Source organism: Carcharhinus amblyrhynchos, chromosome 1, assembly GCF_965287045.1.
Source record: "Carcharhinus amblyrhynchos chromosome 1, sCarAmb.v2.hapA, whole genome shotgun sequence".
NCBI lineage: Eukaryota > Metazoa > Chordata > Chondrichthyes > Carcharhiniformes > Carcharhinidae > Carcharhinus > Carcharhinus amblyrhynchos.
Genome location: NC_137324.1, coordinates 79,867,351 through 79,887,394, shown reverse-complemented (window position 1 = coordinate 79,887,394; position 20,044 = coordinate 79,867,351). Strand labels below are relative to the sequence as shown.

The window sequence follows — 20,044 nt, the reverse complement described above, 5'->3', positions numbered from 1 at the left end:
GTTCGTGGCCGGGTGTCCCTGGGAAGGGAACATGTGGTGTCCGAAGACACAGTTGATACCTTCTGTGTCCACTGGGCACACAAGAACTGGGGTGTATTATTGAGTTTCCTTTCCGCTGTGTCTTTTGTTTTGGGTAGTACCCCACCTTTTGGGGAGCTGTCCCTTTTGAGTTATCCGTGACTTACTTTGATTTTGTTTATTTGGTTGGACGGAGAAAGATATCCCTGATGAGTGCTAATTGATGGTCCAATCAGGGAGCCTCATGCTCCCTATGTAAAGCAGGTGTGTCAGTCTCTGCCTGCTGTAGCAGGAAGCAACAGAGTGAGAGCGCTCTGTTATGTAATATTATTAAAAAAAAGCACTGGGTGACAGGACCTTCGCCTCCGTGGAGTTATTTTAATGGCAACGAGGTAAAAGGAGTGATCTAAAGGAACTTGCTTAACCACCGCATATACTGAGGGTAAGCCATTGTTGGACAAACATGCCGCTGTTTGGGAAGTTGGACTCTTTTGACCCCGCAGTGGAGGACTGGGCCCAATATGTGGAAAGGATGAAGTATTTCTTCAGAGCAAATGACATAGCCTCAGATAAGAAGCAAAGGATTATCTTGCTGACTGCTTGTGGGCCAGCAGCTTTTGCTAATATGCGCAGTTTAACTTTCTGGGGGCACCAGACACAAAGTCCTTCGGACTTGGTACAAGAATATTACAACCCTAAGCCACCTTTAATCCTGCTAAGGTTCCAGTTTCACTCCACATTCTGAGAGGCGGAGGAGTCAATCAGCAGTTTCCTAACAAGGCTAAGACATTTGGTAGAGGCTTGTGAATTTGGGGTGGCATTAAATGAGATGCTCCAAGACTGACTGGTGTATGGAATTAACGATATGACTATACAGAAATGCCTATTGGTGGAAGCCCAGCTGGACTGTGAACAGGCATTACAGCTGGCTTTGTCTTTAGAAAAAATGGCAAGCGGAGTGCATGAGCCACAAGGTATAAGAACATAAGAAATAGGAGCAGGAGTAGGCCATCTAGCCCTTCGAGCCTGCCCCACCATTCAACAAGATCATGACTGATCTGAAGTGGATCAGTTCCACTTTCCCGCTTTCTCCCCATAACCCTTAATCCCCTTGTCTATCAGAAACCTATCTACCAATGACTTAAATATATTCAGCAAGGTAGCCTCCACCACTACAATGGGCAGAGAATTCCAGAGACTCACCACCCTTTGAGTGAAGAAGTTTCTCCTCAACTCTGATCTAAACTGTGCCCCCCCTTATTTTGAGGCTGTGCCCTCTAGTTCTGCTATCCTTTCTAAGTGGGAAGAATCTCTCTACCTCTCCCCTATCCATCCCCTTCATTATCTTATATGTCTCTATAAGATCCCCCCTCAGCCTTCTAAACTCCAACGAGTACAGACCCAGTCTATTCAGCCTCTCTTAATAGGCTAACCTCCTCATCTCCAGTATCAGCCTAGTGAACCTTCTCTGCACTCCCTCCAAGGCCAATATATCCTTTCGCAAATGCCAAGACCAAAACTGCACACGGTACTCCAGTTGCGGCCTCACCAGTGCCGCGTACAGATGCAGCAAGACCTCCCTGCTTTTATATTCTATCCGCCTCGTGATAAAAGCCAACATTCCATTCGCCTTCTTGATCACCTGCTGCACCTGCAGACTGGGTTTTTGCGATTCATGCACAAGGACCGCCAGGTCCCTCTGCACCGTAGCATGCTGCAGCTTTGCACCCTTTAAATAATAATCCCTCCTATTGTTATTTCTGCCAAAGTGGATAACTTCACATTTGCTAACATTATACTCCATCTGCCAGGTCCTCGCCCACTCACTCAGCCTATCCAAATCTCTCTGCAGACTTTCCGCGCCTTCCACACAATTTGCTTTTCTACTCATCTTCATGTCATCAGCAAATTTTGTTACCCTACACTCAGCCCCCTCCTCCAGATCGTCTATGTAAATGGTAAACAGTTGAGGCCCCAGCACTGATCCCTGCAGCACTCCACAAGTCACCAGCTGCCAACCAGAAAAGCACCCATTGATTCCAACTCTTTGCTTCCTATTAGATAAGCAATCCTCTATCCACACTAACACCTTACCCCCAACTCCATGCACCCTAACCTTTTGCAGCAACCTTATCAAACGCCTTCTGGAAATCTAAAAACACCACATCCACTGGTTCCCCTCTGTCTACCACACTAGTCACAACCTCATAGAAATCCAATAAATTTGTTAAACAATGGAGGTATCCTGATGGAGGTAGAAGCCAACACCAGTGCAACTGGATTAAGGGACTTTCACTATGGGGCAGGCCAGTCCATAGCGGCCCTCCAGAAGGATTCAGATATGACGAAACCCAGGTCTGCCTACAGAACTGCCCCTTGACAAGCCAGATTAAGCCCAGAGCAACAGCAGTCCCTGCAGAGCCCCGCCTAACATGACATCGCAACAGTTGCCAGTGTCAGGAGGTGCAGAAGAAATGCAAGGTTCCTAAATGAATATGTCCAAAAAGAACACACTGGCTGAGTGACAGGTGAATGCACAACGTGGAAGCTCCGTCTACCTCAAATGAGGAAGAACTACTTTGTGTAATGATGACAAAATCAGAACCCATCAAATTGTCAGTGAGATTGAACGGATGTACAATTTTAATGGAGGTCAGTACAAGCACATCTGTATTGGTCATAGGGGAAACAGTGATACGCACTGGACTCCAGCCCTTAGCCCTGACCAAGACTTCGGCAAGCCTGAGGACCTATATGGGGGAACCACTGAAAGTGATGGGTACAACCCATTTGCCAGTTGCTTACTGGAAGCAACTGGTTAGGCTACCATTGATGACAATGGAAGGTTCAGGACTGAGCCTGTTAGGGCGAAATTTTGTGAAAGAGTTCCAGCTAGATTGGATAAGTATATTTCAGCTGGAAAATGGCCACCTGAGTGAAGAACTGAGCAAATATCTGGAGGTTTTCAGGAAGGCATTGGAACAATCAAAGGAGTTAAAGCAAAATTGCATGTCGACTTGGGGACAGTCCCAAAATGTTGCAAAGCCCGACCAGTACCATTTGCGCTAAGTGAAAAGGTCAACACAGAAATGAAAAGAACGAATATGCAGTACGAAGGAATAACAAAACCAGTCCAGTTTTTGGAATGGGCGGCACCCGTAGTACTGATCTTAAAGCCAGGTGACTCAGTGCATCTTTGTGGCAATTTCAAACACACAATAAATCCTTACCGTCAGCTGGACAAATACCCAAACCCACGGATTGAGGATCTTTACGCAAAGTTGGCAGGAGGACTCCTATTCACAAAACTGGGCATAAGCCATGCATACCTACAACTACAGTTGGATGAGGATTTGCAAAAATTTGTCACTTTAAACACACTGGTATATACCAGTATAAAAGATTGCCCTTCGGGGTTTCGTCAGCTTGTGTCATATTCAGAGGACCATGGAGAGAGCATCCTACTGGAATTACCACAGGTTGCAATTTACCTTGATGGTGTCCTCATTACAGAAAAAACAAGGGCAGAACGTCTGCAGGACCTGGAGGAAGTTCTCAGGAGATTCACAGCAGCGGGTGTGCATTTGAAAAGAGAAAAACACGTTTTTTCAGCACCGCAAGTAACCTACCTCAGGTACAAAGTGGATAAATCAGGCCTACATCTGCTGAAGGATTGGGTGCAGGCAATAAAAAACACCCTGGCCCCCACCACCAACCAGGAGTTAGTCATTTTTAGGACTGGTGACAAACTACGGAAAATTAATACAGAACAGGAATTCCATTCTGAATCCCCTCCACCAGTTGCTAAAAAAGGGGCAAGCCTGGAAACAGTCTGCCCACCAAGACTGGGCCTTCAAGAAAATTAAACAGCAACTCTCATCCGAAAATGTATTGGTACATTATGACCCAAGAAGAAATTGGTGCTCACCTGTAATGCGTCCCCACATGGGGTTGGCGCAGTCCTGGCACACAGGTGGCAAAACGAACAGGAACAGCCAATAGTGTATGCCTCCAGGACCCTAGCAATGGCAGAACGAAGATTTGCCCAAATTGAAAAAGAAGGGCTTGCTGCGATCTCCGCAGTTAAACACCGTGATGACATTAAACTTCTTGGATACCCTCCCTGTGGATGCACACAACATATGCCAGTGGATGCAGAGAGACCCTGTATTAGGAGAGTTGGAAAGACCGATCCAATCACAGCTCCACCCGTATTGGAGCAGAAGAGAGCAGATCACTGCTATGGGGAGCACAAGTCATTGTCCCAAGATGGGGCTGTGGGGCCATACTGGCCGAACCACACAATAGGCAGCCCAAAGTGTCAAAAATGTAGATGCTGGCCAGGAGTTACGTCTTGGTGGCCAGGTTTGGATGCGGACATAGCAGAACTGGTGGCAAGAAGTGCCAATAGGCAGAAGGCACCACCGGCAGCCCCACTGCACCCGTGGGAATGGCCAGGTAGACCATGGTCGCGACTTCATGTCAATTTTGCAGGCCCATTTATGGGGTCCATAGGTGCCCTTTCCAAATGGTTAGATATCTACAAACTGAACTCGGCAAACACAACAGCAACTGTTGAGAAACAGTGCACCTCGTTTGCAACGCATGGGATCCCAGAGGTATTATTTTCAAATAACCGTTCAATGTTCACCAGCCTAGAGTTCACAAAATTTATGAAACTGAATGGTATTCAGCACCTTACCATCCAGCGTCAAATGGTATGGACAGAGCAGACCAGACCTTAAAGGCTGGGTTGAACAGCCAATGACATCATTAGAGAACAACCTCTCATGCTGGTTATTCAACTATAGGACAACTCTACACACCACCACAAGAATCGTTCCAGCAGAGTTACTGATGGTTAAATGATCCTACACCAGACTGAGCCTGGTATTTCCAAAACTGGGAGGGAAGGTGGAAAAACATCAAGAAGCCCAATGCAGGGCCCATGCCAACATTCGCCAAGACAGGCACTTTAATACCGGTGAGAAAGTTTGGGAAGAAATTACGCAAATGGACCTGCATGGAAAACTAGAAGTCGAGTCCAAGATGGGACCGGAGTGCACGTGGGCGAGACAGTTGAAAGAAAACATGGACCAGGTGTGTTCCTGAGCTGAGTCTGCCCTGCAGTCCTAGGGACGAGCAGAGTCCCCCTCGACAGGCCAGCACTGTCTCTCAGCACCCCTGCTGGGGACCTCAGACCACAGGGGATAAAGCTGCAGCGATTTTCCCCTACCACCCAAAGTAGAAGAGGAACCAGCCCTCCAGCGTTTGCTCCAGAAGAGATGGGTGTTCAACCGTTACGCCCTGCTGACATCAGAGGCCATGTTGGAGGGTCCAGACCTGGTGCTCAAGTGGAGGAACATAAGAACATAAGAAATAGGAGCAGGAGTAGGCCATCTAGCCCTTCGAGCCTGCCCCGCCATTCAATAAGATCATGGCTGATCTGTCGTGGCTCAGTTCCACTTTCCCGCCCTCTCCCCATAACCCTTAATCCCCTCTCTTATCAAAAACCCATCAACCCGCGTCTTAAAAATATTTAGCGAGGCAGCGTCCACCACTTCAACGGGCAGAGAATTCCAGAGATTCACCACCCTTTGAGTGAAGAACCTTGAGGAAAGCTAACCAATGGGATTCCTCGCACTTTCGGGGGGGAGGAGTGTGATGACTTCAGTTCAGGCTAATGAAGTTGGCTTGCTAAAGTATGAATTCCCTGATGAGTCCTAATTGGTGGTCCAATCAGGGAGCCTCATATCCCTATTTAAAGCAGGTATATCAGTCCCTTTCTGCTGTAGCAGGAAGCAACAAGGAAAGAGAGCTGTTATGTAATATTGTTGTAAATAAAGAAGCACTGGGTGATGTGACCTTCGCCTCCGTGGAGTTATTTCACTGACATTGTTGTTGAAGAAAACCTTTAGTTCAGTTCCTGCAACACTTTGATTTCAAATCTTGTAGCTGAAGCTTTGAATATTGGCTGCAAGTGTAACTTCGTGCTGGTGAAGATTTGTAATCATGATCTTATTGAATGGCGGGGCAGGCTCGAAGGGCTAGATGGCCTACTCCTGCTCCTATTTCTTATGTTCTTATGTAACGCAGTTTTTTACCAGCGCATACAATTTTTAAAAAATGGTCAGTAACATTTGTGCTACACAAGTGGCAGGCAATGACCATCTCTAATAAGAGAGGGAATTTATCATCTTAACATGACATTTAACAGCATTACTATCATCAAGTATCCCATCATTAAAATCCTGGGAGGCCATCTATAACCAGAAGCTCAATTGTACCAGTGAAATAAATTCAATACCCACAAGAGAAGGTTAAAGGCTGGATATTCTGTGGACGAGTAATCTCAACTCCTGACTTCGCAAATCCTCTCCACTACTTACAGTGTGTATGCCAAGAATGTGATGGACTAGTCTCGGGTTGCTGCCTGATTAACATTTCATCTACTGACTGAAAAATCCACCCTCTCCAACAAGATGGCAGTATCAACAGGATACACTGCTGCAAGCTGCCAAGGCTTCTTCAATAAAGCATCCCAAACCCATGACCTTTACCACTTAGGGGACGAGACTAAAAGCTGACAAGTGTTCTGATGGCCTACGAACTAGTGTTATAAAGGAAGTGGCTTCAGAAGCATTTGATAAGATGCCACATGAAAGACTGTTGCATCAGGGCTTATGGTGTTGCGAATAATATATTAACATTGATAGAGAGTTGGTTAAAGTGCAGAAAACAGACAGTAGGAGTAAATGGGACATTTTCAGGTTGGTAGGTTGTTACTCCATGGGGTTCCGTAGGATCAGTGTTAAGGCTTCAGCCGGCTATCAAACTCCTATGGCTGATTGGTAAGAAAGAAAGAAACCAAGTCTTCACTTCTTCCAGTCAGCATTTTATTCCAACTCTCATAAAATTCCAGCCCCAGATCACCTGTTTCCTCTTTATATACATCTAGTGATGTAGTTAACCAACTAACTGCTCATTAGTATCTTTTGTTGACTATTAATTATTTCTTACCCTAACACTAGTTATAATCTGAAGTAACTTAGAAGGACCAAGACTAATGTATCCATATTTACGGACAGTACACAGCTTGGTGAAAAAGTGAGGTCTGAGGAGGACACAAAAAATTAGCAAAAGGATTTCGACAGGTTAAGTGAATGGGTTAAGAAGTTCACAGATGGAATATAATGTGGAAAAACATGGGCCCAGATCTTCTGGTCTCAGGGTTGTTGGAGACCAGGTGTACAACCCAAGATCTGTGTGGGGACAATATGTAAGTCCCAACTCTCTGTCCTCCGAGGGAATTGCATAGGAAGTCGAACTTCTAATGGGCAATCCCCCGCTCCCAGCAATCCTCCGTAAAAGTCTTGACTCTAAGTCACAGTTGGATACTTAGTTCTGTGGGGCTTACTGAACAGTTACCAGGAAATATTAGGCAGAAAAATCCTAGTCTAACTTCTGGATAATTACAGAAACGACCCTTCCACACCTATTACCTGACTATCCCATGACCTGACCAAACCCCAGTTATCCCCTGAATTGATCTTAGCACCCTCCCCTCCCTGACAACCCCCAACATGACTTGACCTGACTACCCCTCCCCAATCACCCTACTAGTCCACCAACCTGACCTAATCACCACTCAACCTGACTCTCCTTTTGCCCTGACCTGCAACCCTACCCGCATGCCAACTTACCCACTTACCTCCCTCAACTTACCCATCTAACTCATCCACACCCCCCCCTTCCACCCAACTCACTTACTTACTCATCAATTCATTCATCCACTAACAATCACACTGAGCCTTTAAACTTACCATACAGCAGCTAGTGGCATAAAAGGGGAGGGGGGGGCATGTCCTATCTTTCCCCTGAGATGACAGTAATGCAGTTGATTTTTCTGAGGGATGCTGTGCTCTGGAAAAGCCAGGCTTGGAAGAGCCAGCAAGAAATGTGGCACAGTGTCAAGTATGGAAAATTTTTGAGCAGAGCAGTAATTGATGATTGTCACTCCATGGAAGATCTGGATTGTGATGTTATTCAGAAAAGAACACATGATTTTTGTTTTAGCTGCTGAGAGACTAGTAAACATTGGCATTCAGGGATTTGGTATCCTTGTACATGAAGTATGATTGATGACATGCAGGAACAATAAGTAATTAGGAAGACAAATGGTATATTGCCCTTTATTGCAAGTGGAATTGGAGTACAGGAGTAAGAAAGTCTTGCTGCAATTGTAGCAGACTCTGCTAACACCATACCTGGAATAACTGTCTACTGCCTTGGACGCCGTATCTAAGAAAGAATTTACTTACCTTAGAGGCCAAGACTGGACCACAGTCTACAGATTTTAAGTCTCTAAGTCCAGGACCAAATTAAGTGGAGAGGTTGGGGGTCTCATTCTATGACAGGGAGAGGAGCTGAGGCCAGAAGAGCGGTGGGGAGAAGAGGATGGTAGGGGTCTTACTGGGAGGCTGGGGGTGAAGTTGGACGGAGCACGTACGGGGATGTGTGGAAAAGAGGTTTTTGAGGGCGATCCCACTCTTCCTGCCTGAAGCCTGAGCCGAGCATCCCCCCCACTGCTGAATTCCTCATGCTAGCCCCCAAATTGAGCTGGAGTGGGAAATAGGCTTTATTGGGCACATGAAGGTCTCAGTTGGAGTAAAGGTGGCCCTTCCCACATAAAATTGCAGACAGGTGGGACAGCAGCAGGAAGGATACCTGGGAACTTTATAAGCGCCCCTTCCTACAAACCCACCAGCAGGGACCATAACATTCTGCTCCGAATCTCAGGATAAATTATTAATAATTTTGGACTGAGATGGAGAGCGTTATGAATCTTTGGAATTCCATACTGACCACAGGGAATTGAGGATTCTTAGTCCTTGAGTATACAGAAGGCTGAACAGGAGATATTTGTGCTCTAAAGGATTCAAGAAATGTGGAGATAAGAGAGGAAAGTGAAGTTGAGGTCAAGGACCAGCCATGATCTTATTAAATAGACAAGTGCGCTTGAAGGACCAAATGGCCTTCTCAACCCTATTTTTTTATGTTCCCTCACAAGTCTCACACCAAAACATCTGGACAATATATTTTTTAGGTCAAAATCTTAAAATTCCCTAGCTAGCAGCCTTGTGGCAGCAGCTTTGGTGTATGCACTGCAATGATTCAAGAAGACATTCTACCATCTATTTCTTAAGGGCAACTGGATATTGCAGTCCACAACAACAACACTCACTGTCAGAGATTGGAAAAAAACACAATTTTAGCATTTCTTCTTGATGATATACCTGTAACAAGGATGATTTTTTTTTATTTAGCACACGTTATGATGTCTGCACTGTGCACAATTATAAGTCAAAACCTTCGTCACTTTGCACAGTAAAAATGGATCTTTATAACCGTGATTGTCAAACTTTTCAGTGAACTATAACTAACCTTCATGAACATGCTGAATCCAGTTTTGAGAAGTTCTGTTAAGCCACCAGACATGTACTCAATGTCTACAGTGTCAACTCGATCTGGACGGAATATCTCCTCTAAAACTTGTTTCACCAAAGGTTTGTAAGTTGCCTGCGAGAATGAAAACGTTTTAGATAAATTCTGTTTGCATATAGAAACTGCTGCATGAAAATAAGTTGGGGCCAAAATTCCTTAAAGTATTTTCTCTCCATTCCCTTTCTTAAGGCCCCCTTACAACATCACCTCCTGGGAGTGCAAATGGATAATAGCCTCCCAATCTTCAAAGTCTTGCCAGTCCCATCTCTGCTACCTTGGCCAACTCTGAGAACTCTGCCCTCTAGTGCACTGCCCCACAGCGGCAGTGGTGCCCTCCCCAGATTTCTCTGTCCCTAACTCTTAGCCTTTCAAACCTGCTGTTTCGACCAAGGTTTTACTAACTTCTCACATTTTGGCTTGATTTCAATTTTTGTCTATACTGAGGGGTGTTTCTTTACATGAAAAACAAAAGAAAAATTTTGTTTTTGCAGCTTGTAAGGGCTTCTTTTTAACTTGTTCCTGAGCTTTTCCAGCTGTTTTGTCGTCTTCCAGTTTTGAAAATGCTTTGTTTATGGTTAGCTTTCTGGTGAATTAGGAAACAATATCTAGTTGTTTTAGGTTTCACATAAGCAATATGTACCAAGAAAAAAAAATCATAAAATACCAGCAAAATAATACCATTGATATTGGTGAATAAATTGACATTTAATGCCTCAAAAAATATCTCCAAAAACCAGCATCGATTTATACACATGAATAAAAGTTGCATTAAATGCTGCAATTTATGGTAATAGATTGGTACTAAAGCATGCTGCTGATTTTTAAAAGAAGCTTTCAAAGCTTCAAACCCTTTAAGGGAGTACGCCTCCAACAATGCAGTAATCCTTCAGTACAGAATCATAGAATTCTTATAAAGCAGAAGGAAGCCATTCAGCTCATTGAACCTGCACCAACTACATACAGTCCAACCTAGGCCCTATCCCCATAACCCCACGTATTTACCCTTCTAATCCCCCTGACATTAAAGTGCAATTTAGCATCGTTAATCCACCTAACCTGCATATCTTTGGTCTGTGGGAGGAAACCAGAGTGCCCAGAGGAAACCCATGCAGACACTAGAAGAATTGCAAACGCTACACAGTCATCCAAAGCCAGAATTGAACCCTGTCCCTGGCACTGTTAGGCAGCAGTGCTAACCACTGTGCCACTCTTATATGATCAAATCTGTGATAAGACTTGAACCCACGTTTATGATTCTGAAGCTATTAACTGAGCTAAGCTGGAATCTTCTTCCTATTATAATATTTAGGTGAATCTTGCTCCATTTTAGCCAGATAGGTTTAGGCTGATAATTTCTTACAATTAGCTCTAAAATGCAGCTGATCTGACAATGAGTATCTGAGCCACATTTTCATGTCAATATTACATTACTGCAACCTTAAGTGATTTGAAAATATACTAATCAACCCAGGTCTGTCAAAGATTTTAAAATCTGCTTCCAATGATTAACAGCATGCGTAACAGAAGGCACATCAGCATCAAAAAATGCAGTTACTGAACAAGGAAAAACTGCAAATACTGGAAACATCAGTTAGTAACTGTAAAGGGAAAGACCGGCTGTGACAATTTTGGTGTGTGCCTTTCAGTAGATTAAGGGAGATAAACAGGCATTTATTAACTTACTGTTTTTAGAGGGACAGACCTGCCAACCTTGTGTGCCATTTATTCTCTCATTGTACACAAGAACAGAAAGTGCCCCTGTCTCAAATGGATCTTTCAACTGTGCAAATTGCACAAAATACAAAGTTAGAAAATTAAAACCAACTATCACCATATTCTTCTATTAGTCTTTTGGCATAGAGTTAGTTACTTTTATTTTTAATTTACAATTACTATATTTTAAGTAAAATTGGGATTTTTTTCTCTCTTTCAGTACATTCCTTGATTTAATCCCTCAATAGTGTTGCTCTTATAAAGAAAGTTATGATTTAAATTTTCATCAAAGCCAGAAGTGAAGATGTTTTGCACTACTTTCTATGTCTGATATTAATCATTATCCCGATGCTACTTCAGCGTGTGAAGAAACGCTTACTCCACACATTATCAAGCAAGAGCCAGAACGTCTGCTTTATAATGAAATAAGTACAGGACTGTAATGTCGGAATGCTGGCCATAAAAGCACGTGTTGTACTTAACTAACACCTCTATGTTGTGTGTCTCCTCTTGAGATTACACTGCAGTACACATTCACAGCTACTGGCCACCCTCATGATCACATCTTTATGTGTGAGCCAAGACAATCAGCAGATTAGTAAACCAGACTGGGGGAGATGGGGCAGGGGAATAACAGCCAAACCTGGTCCTGTTTTCAGCTGCTTTAAAAATATGCATAATCTCCAGCTGGAGTGAGGATAAGGAATCCTGGACAATTTTTCCTTCTTTATTCCTAAGCAATACCGAGCCCACTTGTTTAACCCACCCACCATTAATAACTGCTGAGCACAGCTAATGATACAAAGACAGAACTGAGACATCAAACGATGCATTCGCAAACTGAATTGCTAAGAATGATACATGCAGCAGGCAAGGTTTTAAGTTTGGTTGTAACTGAATTAATGGCCTAGATTTTCCCTAAAATTAGCAAGGTCCATTAAAGGGTGTAAAAATCTGCATCTTAGCACCATATCATGTTCTCCCATCTTACATAATTAGTAATTCATGGGGATCACACCATGTCAATAGCAGGCAGCCTCTGATTTCCCACTCCACCGTGATCTCACAGCTGCTTAACTCTGGCCGCCATATTTAAAGGGCTCCCCTGCACAATGTTCACACTCTCTCAGCTTAGGAAAGATGCAGAATACAAATAGTGCCCAAAGGGAGGAAGCCTGCAACACCCAAATCCACTGATGTCTCACTGTAGCCCTTACTGGATGCAGTGGAGACCCACAGCAGTGTCCTTCAGTCTGACCGCCACTCTGGACGCAGAACTGCAAGCAAGTTGACCAATACAGCTTGGAAGGCAATGGCAGTGGTGATTAGCACCTCTGCACTGAAAAACAGGTCAGTGTCCAGTACAGGAAGAGGATAAATGATTTCCTCCATTCCATCAGCGTAAGTCACCCATCTCATCACTACCAATTCAGACACACTCAAGACCATCACACATTCACAAGGATCTCACTCGCTGCCACCTCAAGGGATATCAGTCTCACACACCCTCAAATCTCCACCTGGCCTCATTTTCTCTTGAGTTTGCATCCTTATTTTGTCCAGAGTTCCACTTGCCACCTGCCATGCCAGACATCCTAGTCATCTGCATGCACTTGCACTTCCTTGTACTCTTTCCATCTGTCTTCATGTAGGATAATTAAAAAAAGAGAACCCCTGTCAGTGGAGGAGTTGCTGAGGTCAAGGTCCCCTCTGATTTTGAAAATAGAGCCATTCAACTAGCCAGCAAGGACATGAACTGTGCCAGTGCTGACAGTGAGGTCAGCGGCCTCAATCAAGTGAGGATCCGGCACAACAACATCCATCAGACAGCCATACTGTGAGCAATGTCCTATATTTCACGGTCCCGTGCCACATATTAATTATCTCTCCTTTCTTTCGCAGGTCCCTCTGGAAATCGGCTGATGTCAGGTATTTGCAAGACCATTGGCTCCAGTCCTGAGGAGACCTTGGATAAGGAATCTGAGGGGAGCACATTGAAGACCCATCACAGTGCTCACCTACACCCTCCATCAGTGCAGAGACACACAGCTGGTTCTACAGTAGCCTCAGAGTCACAATCTGGCGAACACAGTGCAATATGTGACCAACGGCAGGCTGAGGCCTGGGCATCACAGCCAGCACTCAAAAAACTGTCTTGAATTTGCTGAGTCCAAGTCGAGTGACAAGTCTCTGAATTCAGTCCAAAATCAATTGGTGGAGCTACAGCAATAGGATTATCACAAAGATATATCAACTGAACCCCTCAGGTTGCAAGGCACGATGGAGAAGTCCATCCATCTTCAATCTGAGGTGATAACACTGGCATGCCAACAGACTGAGGTTATTCAGTATAATGGCAGCAACCATGGAGAACTTGGTCCAGGACATCAGCCCTGCATTGCATTGCTAAGGCTCCTAGTGACATCCATCAGTGTCAATGCGAAGGAGAGATGGGGCAGTTTGATCTCACTCCCTCAGCTGCCCCTTCTCCTCCAGAAATCAGCCAGGGGCATTTGAACACCCACATGGAGGAGATCAGCAGCTTGACGCCCCAAGAGTGACTCCAAGAGTGTACGGCTGATCCACATTCTGTCTTCCTGTCACCCCATCAGCTCCGCAGGCCGTGGAGGGCACAATGAGCCCACAAAAGGGGGTGTGTTATCTGCACTGATCCCTTTGCAGGTCTCTACATGGATTGTCGTGCTGAGGAAATTCTTCTGCATCATGGGTCAGAAGTTGCTAGGTAAGTGAGCAGTTTTCTGAGTGCTCACTACTAGATGCTGCGGTTTGGACACTGAAGATTTGGGCCAATGTTATATGAACATACGAATTGGGAGTAAGAGTAGGCTACTCAACCACTCAAGCCTGCTTTGCCATTCAATAAGATCAAGGCTTATGTGATTGTTACTCAACTTCACATTCTTGTCTATCCTCAATAACCTTTCACCCGCTTATTAATCAAAAATCTATCTCATTCTGCCTTACAAATATTCAAGACTCTGCTTCCAATGCCTTTTGAGGAGAACTCCAAAGACTTACAACCCTCAGAGAAAAAAAATCTCATGTCTTAAATGAGCGATCCTGTAGTAGAACAGTAGTTTAGTTCAGTTTAAAGTTTATTTATTACTGTCACAAGTAGGCATATATTAACACTGCAATGAAGTTACTGTGAAACTCCCCTAGTCACCACACTCTGGTGCCTATTCGGGTACACTGAGGGAGAATTTAGCGCGGCCAATGCACCTAACAGCATGTCTTTCAGACTGGGAGGAAACCACAGCACCCAGAAGAAACCCACATAGGCACGAGGAGAACGTGCAAATTCTGCACAGTTAGTGACGAAGCTGGGAATCGAACCCAGGTCCCTGCCAATCACTGTGCCAAACAGCACAATAACTCGAGAAAAAAATACTGATGTTATAAAAAAGTACGTCATGAAGTGTTTGTGAGTTGAGAGTATTATGTGACCCAAGTTATTACAGGATTTGTAAATCTTCCGGAAAATGATGTCAAGTATGATTAACTTATAATTTAAACAGCAATTTAAAGGACAAATTGCAGAACAGCAAACATGCCACATACTAGATTTTGCTTCAAACTTTTAACAGGTCCACATGCAAATGGCTGTTGAATTAAGACACAGGGTGAAAAGCCTAGTCTTTCCTCTTTGGAGTCTGAAATTTAAAAAAATGATTCAGTAGGCTTTCTACAATATAAATACATCATATTTTAGAGAAGCTGGTGGGAGGGAAGGAATCATTAATCTCCAACAAGTTGACCCAAGTGCAATTGTCAATGATTACACAATCTATGATGTAATCACTTAATGTACCATTGACAAATTAATGATGTCGGAGTTGATATCTGGCAATGCAATGTAAATATTACAGCCATTCCTACCATTAAGATTAATGACATCATTACAAGTTGGTCTCGGAATTTGATTAGCCTCTGCATTAGTGGGCAAAAAATAAAGTATAAAATATCCTTCATCAAAGTTTAGATTTTCTTAAAGCGGGTGATACGCAGATCCAAAATCAGGAAGGTTGAGTTATGGGTCAGGGAAGGAAGATAGTGGTGATAAGATAGGGAAGAAAAGAGAGGAAGGAACAGGAGAAAAGAGGCTAGAGACATGGAGAGGAGATATTTGGAAACAAAAGGCTGAGAAGGGGAGGAACAAGCAGGTTGGAACAGTAGTGGGGAAGCGAGAAAAAAGGGATAAGGAAAGAGCCAACCTCTAAAAATGTATTCAGGAGTGCTCATTGGCAACAGTGCCTGTCTATGTATGGGTGTAAAACAGATTTGAATAAGAGACTGCTAACTGGCAGGAATAATAAAGTCTTGAATGGGGAAGGAGACAGAATTTTGCAATGCAAAGTAACCCAAAACGCAGGGGAGTGGGACTAGATGATCAATAACTTACAGAGGGCTGATACAAACATGATGGGCAAATGTCACCCCCACACCTCCAAACCCTTTCTGTGCTGTAACCATTCTGTGAATGAGTCAGAAGCAGAGATTCAACAATTTGTTGAATTGTTGTCACACCACAGGTTCAGACAGGTAGATGGACAACTACCAGGAGAGGTAGGCAGGTAAGGCAGGAGTCTCCTATGGCTATTCCCCTTTCAAACAGGTATACCATTTTGGATATTGTTGAGGTGAATAGTCCCTCAGGGGAAAATACCAGCAGCAGCCAGACCTATGGCATCAAACTTGGTTCTGCTATAGAGCAGGGCTGGGCAAACAGCAAGCGAGCAGTAGTAACAGGGGACTCGCGAGTTGGAGGCACAGACAGGTATTTCTGCACTGCGATCTAGACTCCAGGGTGGTGTATTGCCTCCCTGATGCCAGGGTCATGGACGTCTCTGAGCGGTTGCAGGACATTCTTAAGGAGAGGGTGAGCAGCCGGAGGTTATTGCACACATTGGCACCAATGACATACGTAGGAAAAAGGATGAGGTCCTGAAGTGTGGATCTAGAGAGTTAGGCAGAAGGCTAAAGTGCAGGATCTCAAAGGTAGTCATTTCTGGACTACTACTCGTGCCACGTGCTAGAGAGAGTAGGAATAGGAAGATTAGGCAGATGAATGCGTGGCTTGAGAGCTGGTTAAGGGGGCAGGGATTTAGATTTATGGATAATTGGATATTTATGGATTATTGGATAATTATGGATAACAATCACCCCTGGGGCAGGGGTAACCTGTTCAAGGAGGACAGGTTACACCTGAACTGGAGGGGGCTAATATCCTGGCGGGGAGATTTACGAGAGCCACTCGGGAGGGTTTAGACTTATTTGGCAGGGAGGTGGGACCCAAAGCAGTAGGGAGGCAGAAGAGAAAGTTGAGGACAACACGGAAGTTAAAAACAGCATGTTAAATCATAAAGGCAATGTCAGTAATCCGAGTACTAGACAGGTCAAACAACAGCAGGGCAGAGAGTAAGGGAAGTCCAGATCAAATTGCATTTACTTCAATGCAAAAGGCCTGATGGGCAAGGCAGATGAACTCAGGGCACGGATGGTATTATAGCTAATACTAAAACATGGCTAAAGGAGGGACAGGACTGGCAGCTCAATGTTTCAGAGTACAGGTGCTATAGGAAAGATAGAACAGGAGGCAAGAAAGGAGGGGGACTTGTGTTTTTGATTAGGGAGAACATCATGGCTGTACTGAGAGGGAATATTTCCAAAGGTTCGCCCACTGAATCTATATGGGTAAAACTCAGAAATAAGAAGGGAAAGATCACTTTGAAAGGGTTGTACCATAGACCTCCAACAAGTGGGAAATTGAAGAGCAAATGTGTAAAGAGATTACAGATAGCTCCAAGAAAAACAGAGTGGTAATAGTAGGGGGCTTTAACTTTCCCAACATTAACTGGGACAGCCGTAACATTAGGGGCTTGTATGGAGAGAAATGTATTGAGTTTGTTCAGGAGGAATTTCTCATTCAATATGGCCCAACTAGAGAGGGGGCAAAACTTGATCTCCTCTTTGGAAATAGGAAGGACAGGTGACAGATGTATTAGGGTGGGATCACTTTGGGACCAGTGACATAATTCCATTAGTTTTAAGATAGCTACGGAGAATGATAAGTCTGGCCCAAAAGTTAAAATTCTAAATTGGGGCCTTCTTAATTGCCAAACAGATTGATTTATGTTAGTGTTGGTGAGTTCCTTCCACCCCACCTCTTCTTAGCTCTATTTGTATATCCTCCTATTCTTTTCTCCTTCATATCTACTTACATCGCTTCCCTTTAAACACATCTGTATCATTCAGCTCAACCAGTACATTTAGTAGTGAATTCCACATTCCAGCCATTCTCTCATTAAATACAATTCTTTTGAAGTATTGGAGAGGTCCCATGGTCTTCAGATGTAAGAGTCCTCTCTATAGCCAACATTGGGGAGGTGATGGCCTAGTGATAGTATCGCTAGACTATTAATCCAGAAACTCAAGTAATGTTCTGGGGACTCGGATTCGAATCCCGCCACAGCAGATGGTGGAATTTGAATTCAATAAAAAAATCTGGAATTAAGAATCTACTGATGGCCATGAAACCATTGTTGATTGTCGGAAAAACCCGTCTGATTCACTATGTCCTTTAGGGAAGGAAATCTGCCATCCTTACCCGGTCTGGGTCTACATGTGACTCTAGAGCCACAGCAATGTGGTTGCCTCTCAACTGTCCTCAGGCAACTAGGGATGGGCAATAAATGCTGGCCAGCCAGCATCATCCATGTCCCACGAATGAATAAAAAAAGTACAAGGAGTTAATGCTGAATTCAAAGACTTCCGTTAAGACTGGAGAACTGTACACAGTTTTGGTATCCCATTATAGGAAGGATATAAAAAAAATGGGAAATATGCAGCATAGATTCAGGAAGATATTATCAGGGAAAATGTATTACACACAGCTCTAAAGGAAAATTCTCAAAGTCACAGCTTATTTCATTTGAATGGAAAAGGTCAAGGCAAGACTCGATGGACGTTTTTTCAAGATTACGTAAAGTTATGATAAAATGCTGTAAGTTTATTCCCACTAGTTGGTGAGGTGGTACAATTACAAAATAATCACAAAAAGAGTTAACAGAGAATAATTTCTGTGATTCTATGAACCACAAAAAGAATTAAAAGAGAAGTTAGAAAATAAGGTATTTGCACAAAAGGTGGTTGGAATGTGGAATTCACTGCCAGGACCTGTTGAAATAGTTTATGAATTACTTTACAAGGAAATGAAACAGTTAGCTTGAATACTCAAGTACATGAGAAACGGGTCTGCGATAGTGTGGGTGGCTCAAGTAAAGAAAAAACATTGTACAAGGGAGATGAGACATAGCGGTAGTGCGCTAGTAATCCAGAACCGAAAGTAATGCCCTGGGGATTGGGGTTCAAATCCTACCACAGCCACTTAAATTCAAATGACTTAATAAATTCAATTCATGAACCAAAAAGATCTATATTTGAAAAGCTAGTCTTAATAATGGTGACCATGACAATTATCATTGAGTGTTGTGAAAACCCATTCGGTTCACTAATATCCTTTTGGGAAGAAAATCTGCTATCCCTACTTGGTCTGGTCTGTATGCCCTCTGAAATGGCCTAGCAAGCTATTCAGCTGAAAGGCAATTAAAGATAGGCAATAAATGCTATCCCTGCCAGCGACACCAATATCGCATGAAGGAACTTTTTTAAAAGACAAAGGCTGCATTTCTCCAACCTTGCCCGCGGCTTGGATTCTCTGCTCCTGCTGCAGTGAGTGGAGTTTTGAATGAGCACCAAATTCTCCGTTCTCGCTGGCAGCCGTCACAAGCTGAACAAGACCAGAGAATTCCAGTTTTAGGCCCAGATTGGGAATGCGGAGTTGGGTGATTTCCCAGCTCTATAAACGTAATCTTTAAAAATGGCTGCTGTGCGTGTGTGTATGTGTGCGTGTGTGTGTGTGTGTGCACGCATGTGTGTGCACGCATGTGTGTGCTCATGTGTGCGTGCGTGTGGGGCCTGGGGCCGAGGGCTGGGTGGGGGAATCATCCACCTCCCTCCAGGTCTCACCATCTCTTACACTCCCAATGCCAACCCATGTCCCCATTGACCTGCCATGGCCCCCACACCATTATGTCACCTTTGATACCCTCTACCAACCACCATGGTCCCTCACACCCCAGTGCCAACTTAATCCCCCCTTCCCACCATTAGTGTCCCGTACCGCCAGTTTAATTTAGCACCAACCCATGGCTCCCCTCCACCCTTGCCCTTACCTCCTTCATGTCAACTCATCTAGTATTTTGAGAGTTCCTTGACAAGTCTGACACTTACTGGAGAGATACAGAAATGTATCACGCAAGCAGTGTTCAGTATCAAGAAATGGGACAAATCTGTGCCACTGAAGCAACTCAAGTCTGTTGGACGTAAAGGATCTGACATGAAATCCAGTTTCTAGTGGGCATGTCACAGTTCTCTATGAATTTGGCACTCCAGTGCCCAGGACGGCTGGTGTGGGAAATGGCAAAAATGTATATTAGGAATAAGAAACATTACCAGGCAGAGCAAAGAGAATTTAATCCACATTAAACCTTGGTAAACTTATTTGCCAAATGCTTGGTGCTTTTGCTGTTTGCCCAAAACTACGTGTAGCATTCCTAACACTAACATTGTTTAGTTTGATAAGTAGAAAAGGATATTTTCAGCTGAATTCACATAAAGCTGGGATAGCACAGAGTGAGTCTGTTTGACAAGGTTTAGAGTTGTTAATAGAAAAAAGGCAAAAAGCCAACTGGAATTGTATGGCATTCAGAAAATACTTTTAAAAAAA

At 43.9% G+C, this 20,044-nt stretch overlaps 1 protein-coding gene across 1 annotated transcript in view; it reads right to left on the bottom strand.

Annotated features, from left to right (window-relative positions):
- The window catches only part of scfd2 (sec1 family domain containing 2), a 277,202-nt gene that overhangs the window by 11,331 nt on the left and 245,827 nt on the right, over positions 1-20,044 (bottom strand). Inside the window, exon 7 of the mRNA XM_080187556.1 lies at positions 9,463-9,597. Within this exon, the coding sequence (XP_080043682.1) occupies positions 9,463-9,597 (135 nt within the window). The remainder of the gene's footprint in view (positions 1-9,462; positions 9,598-20,044) is intronic.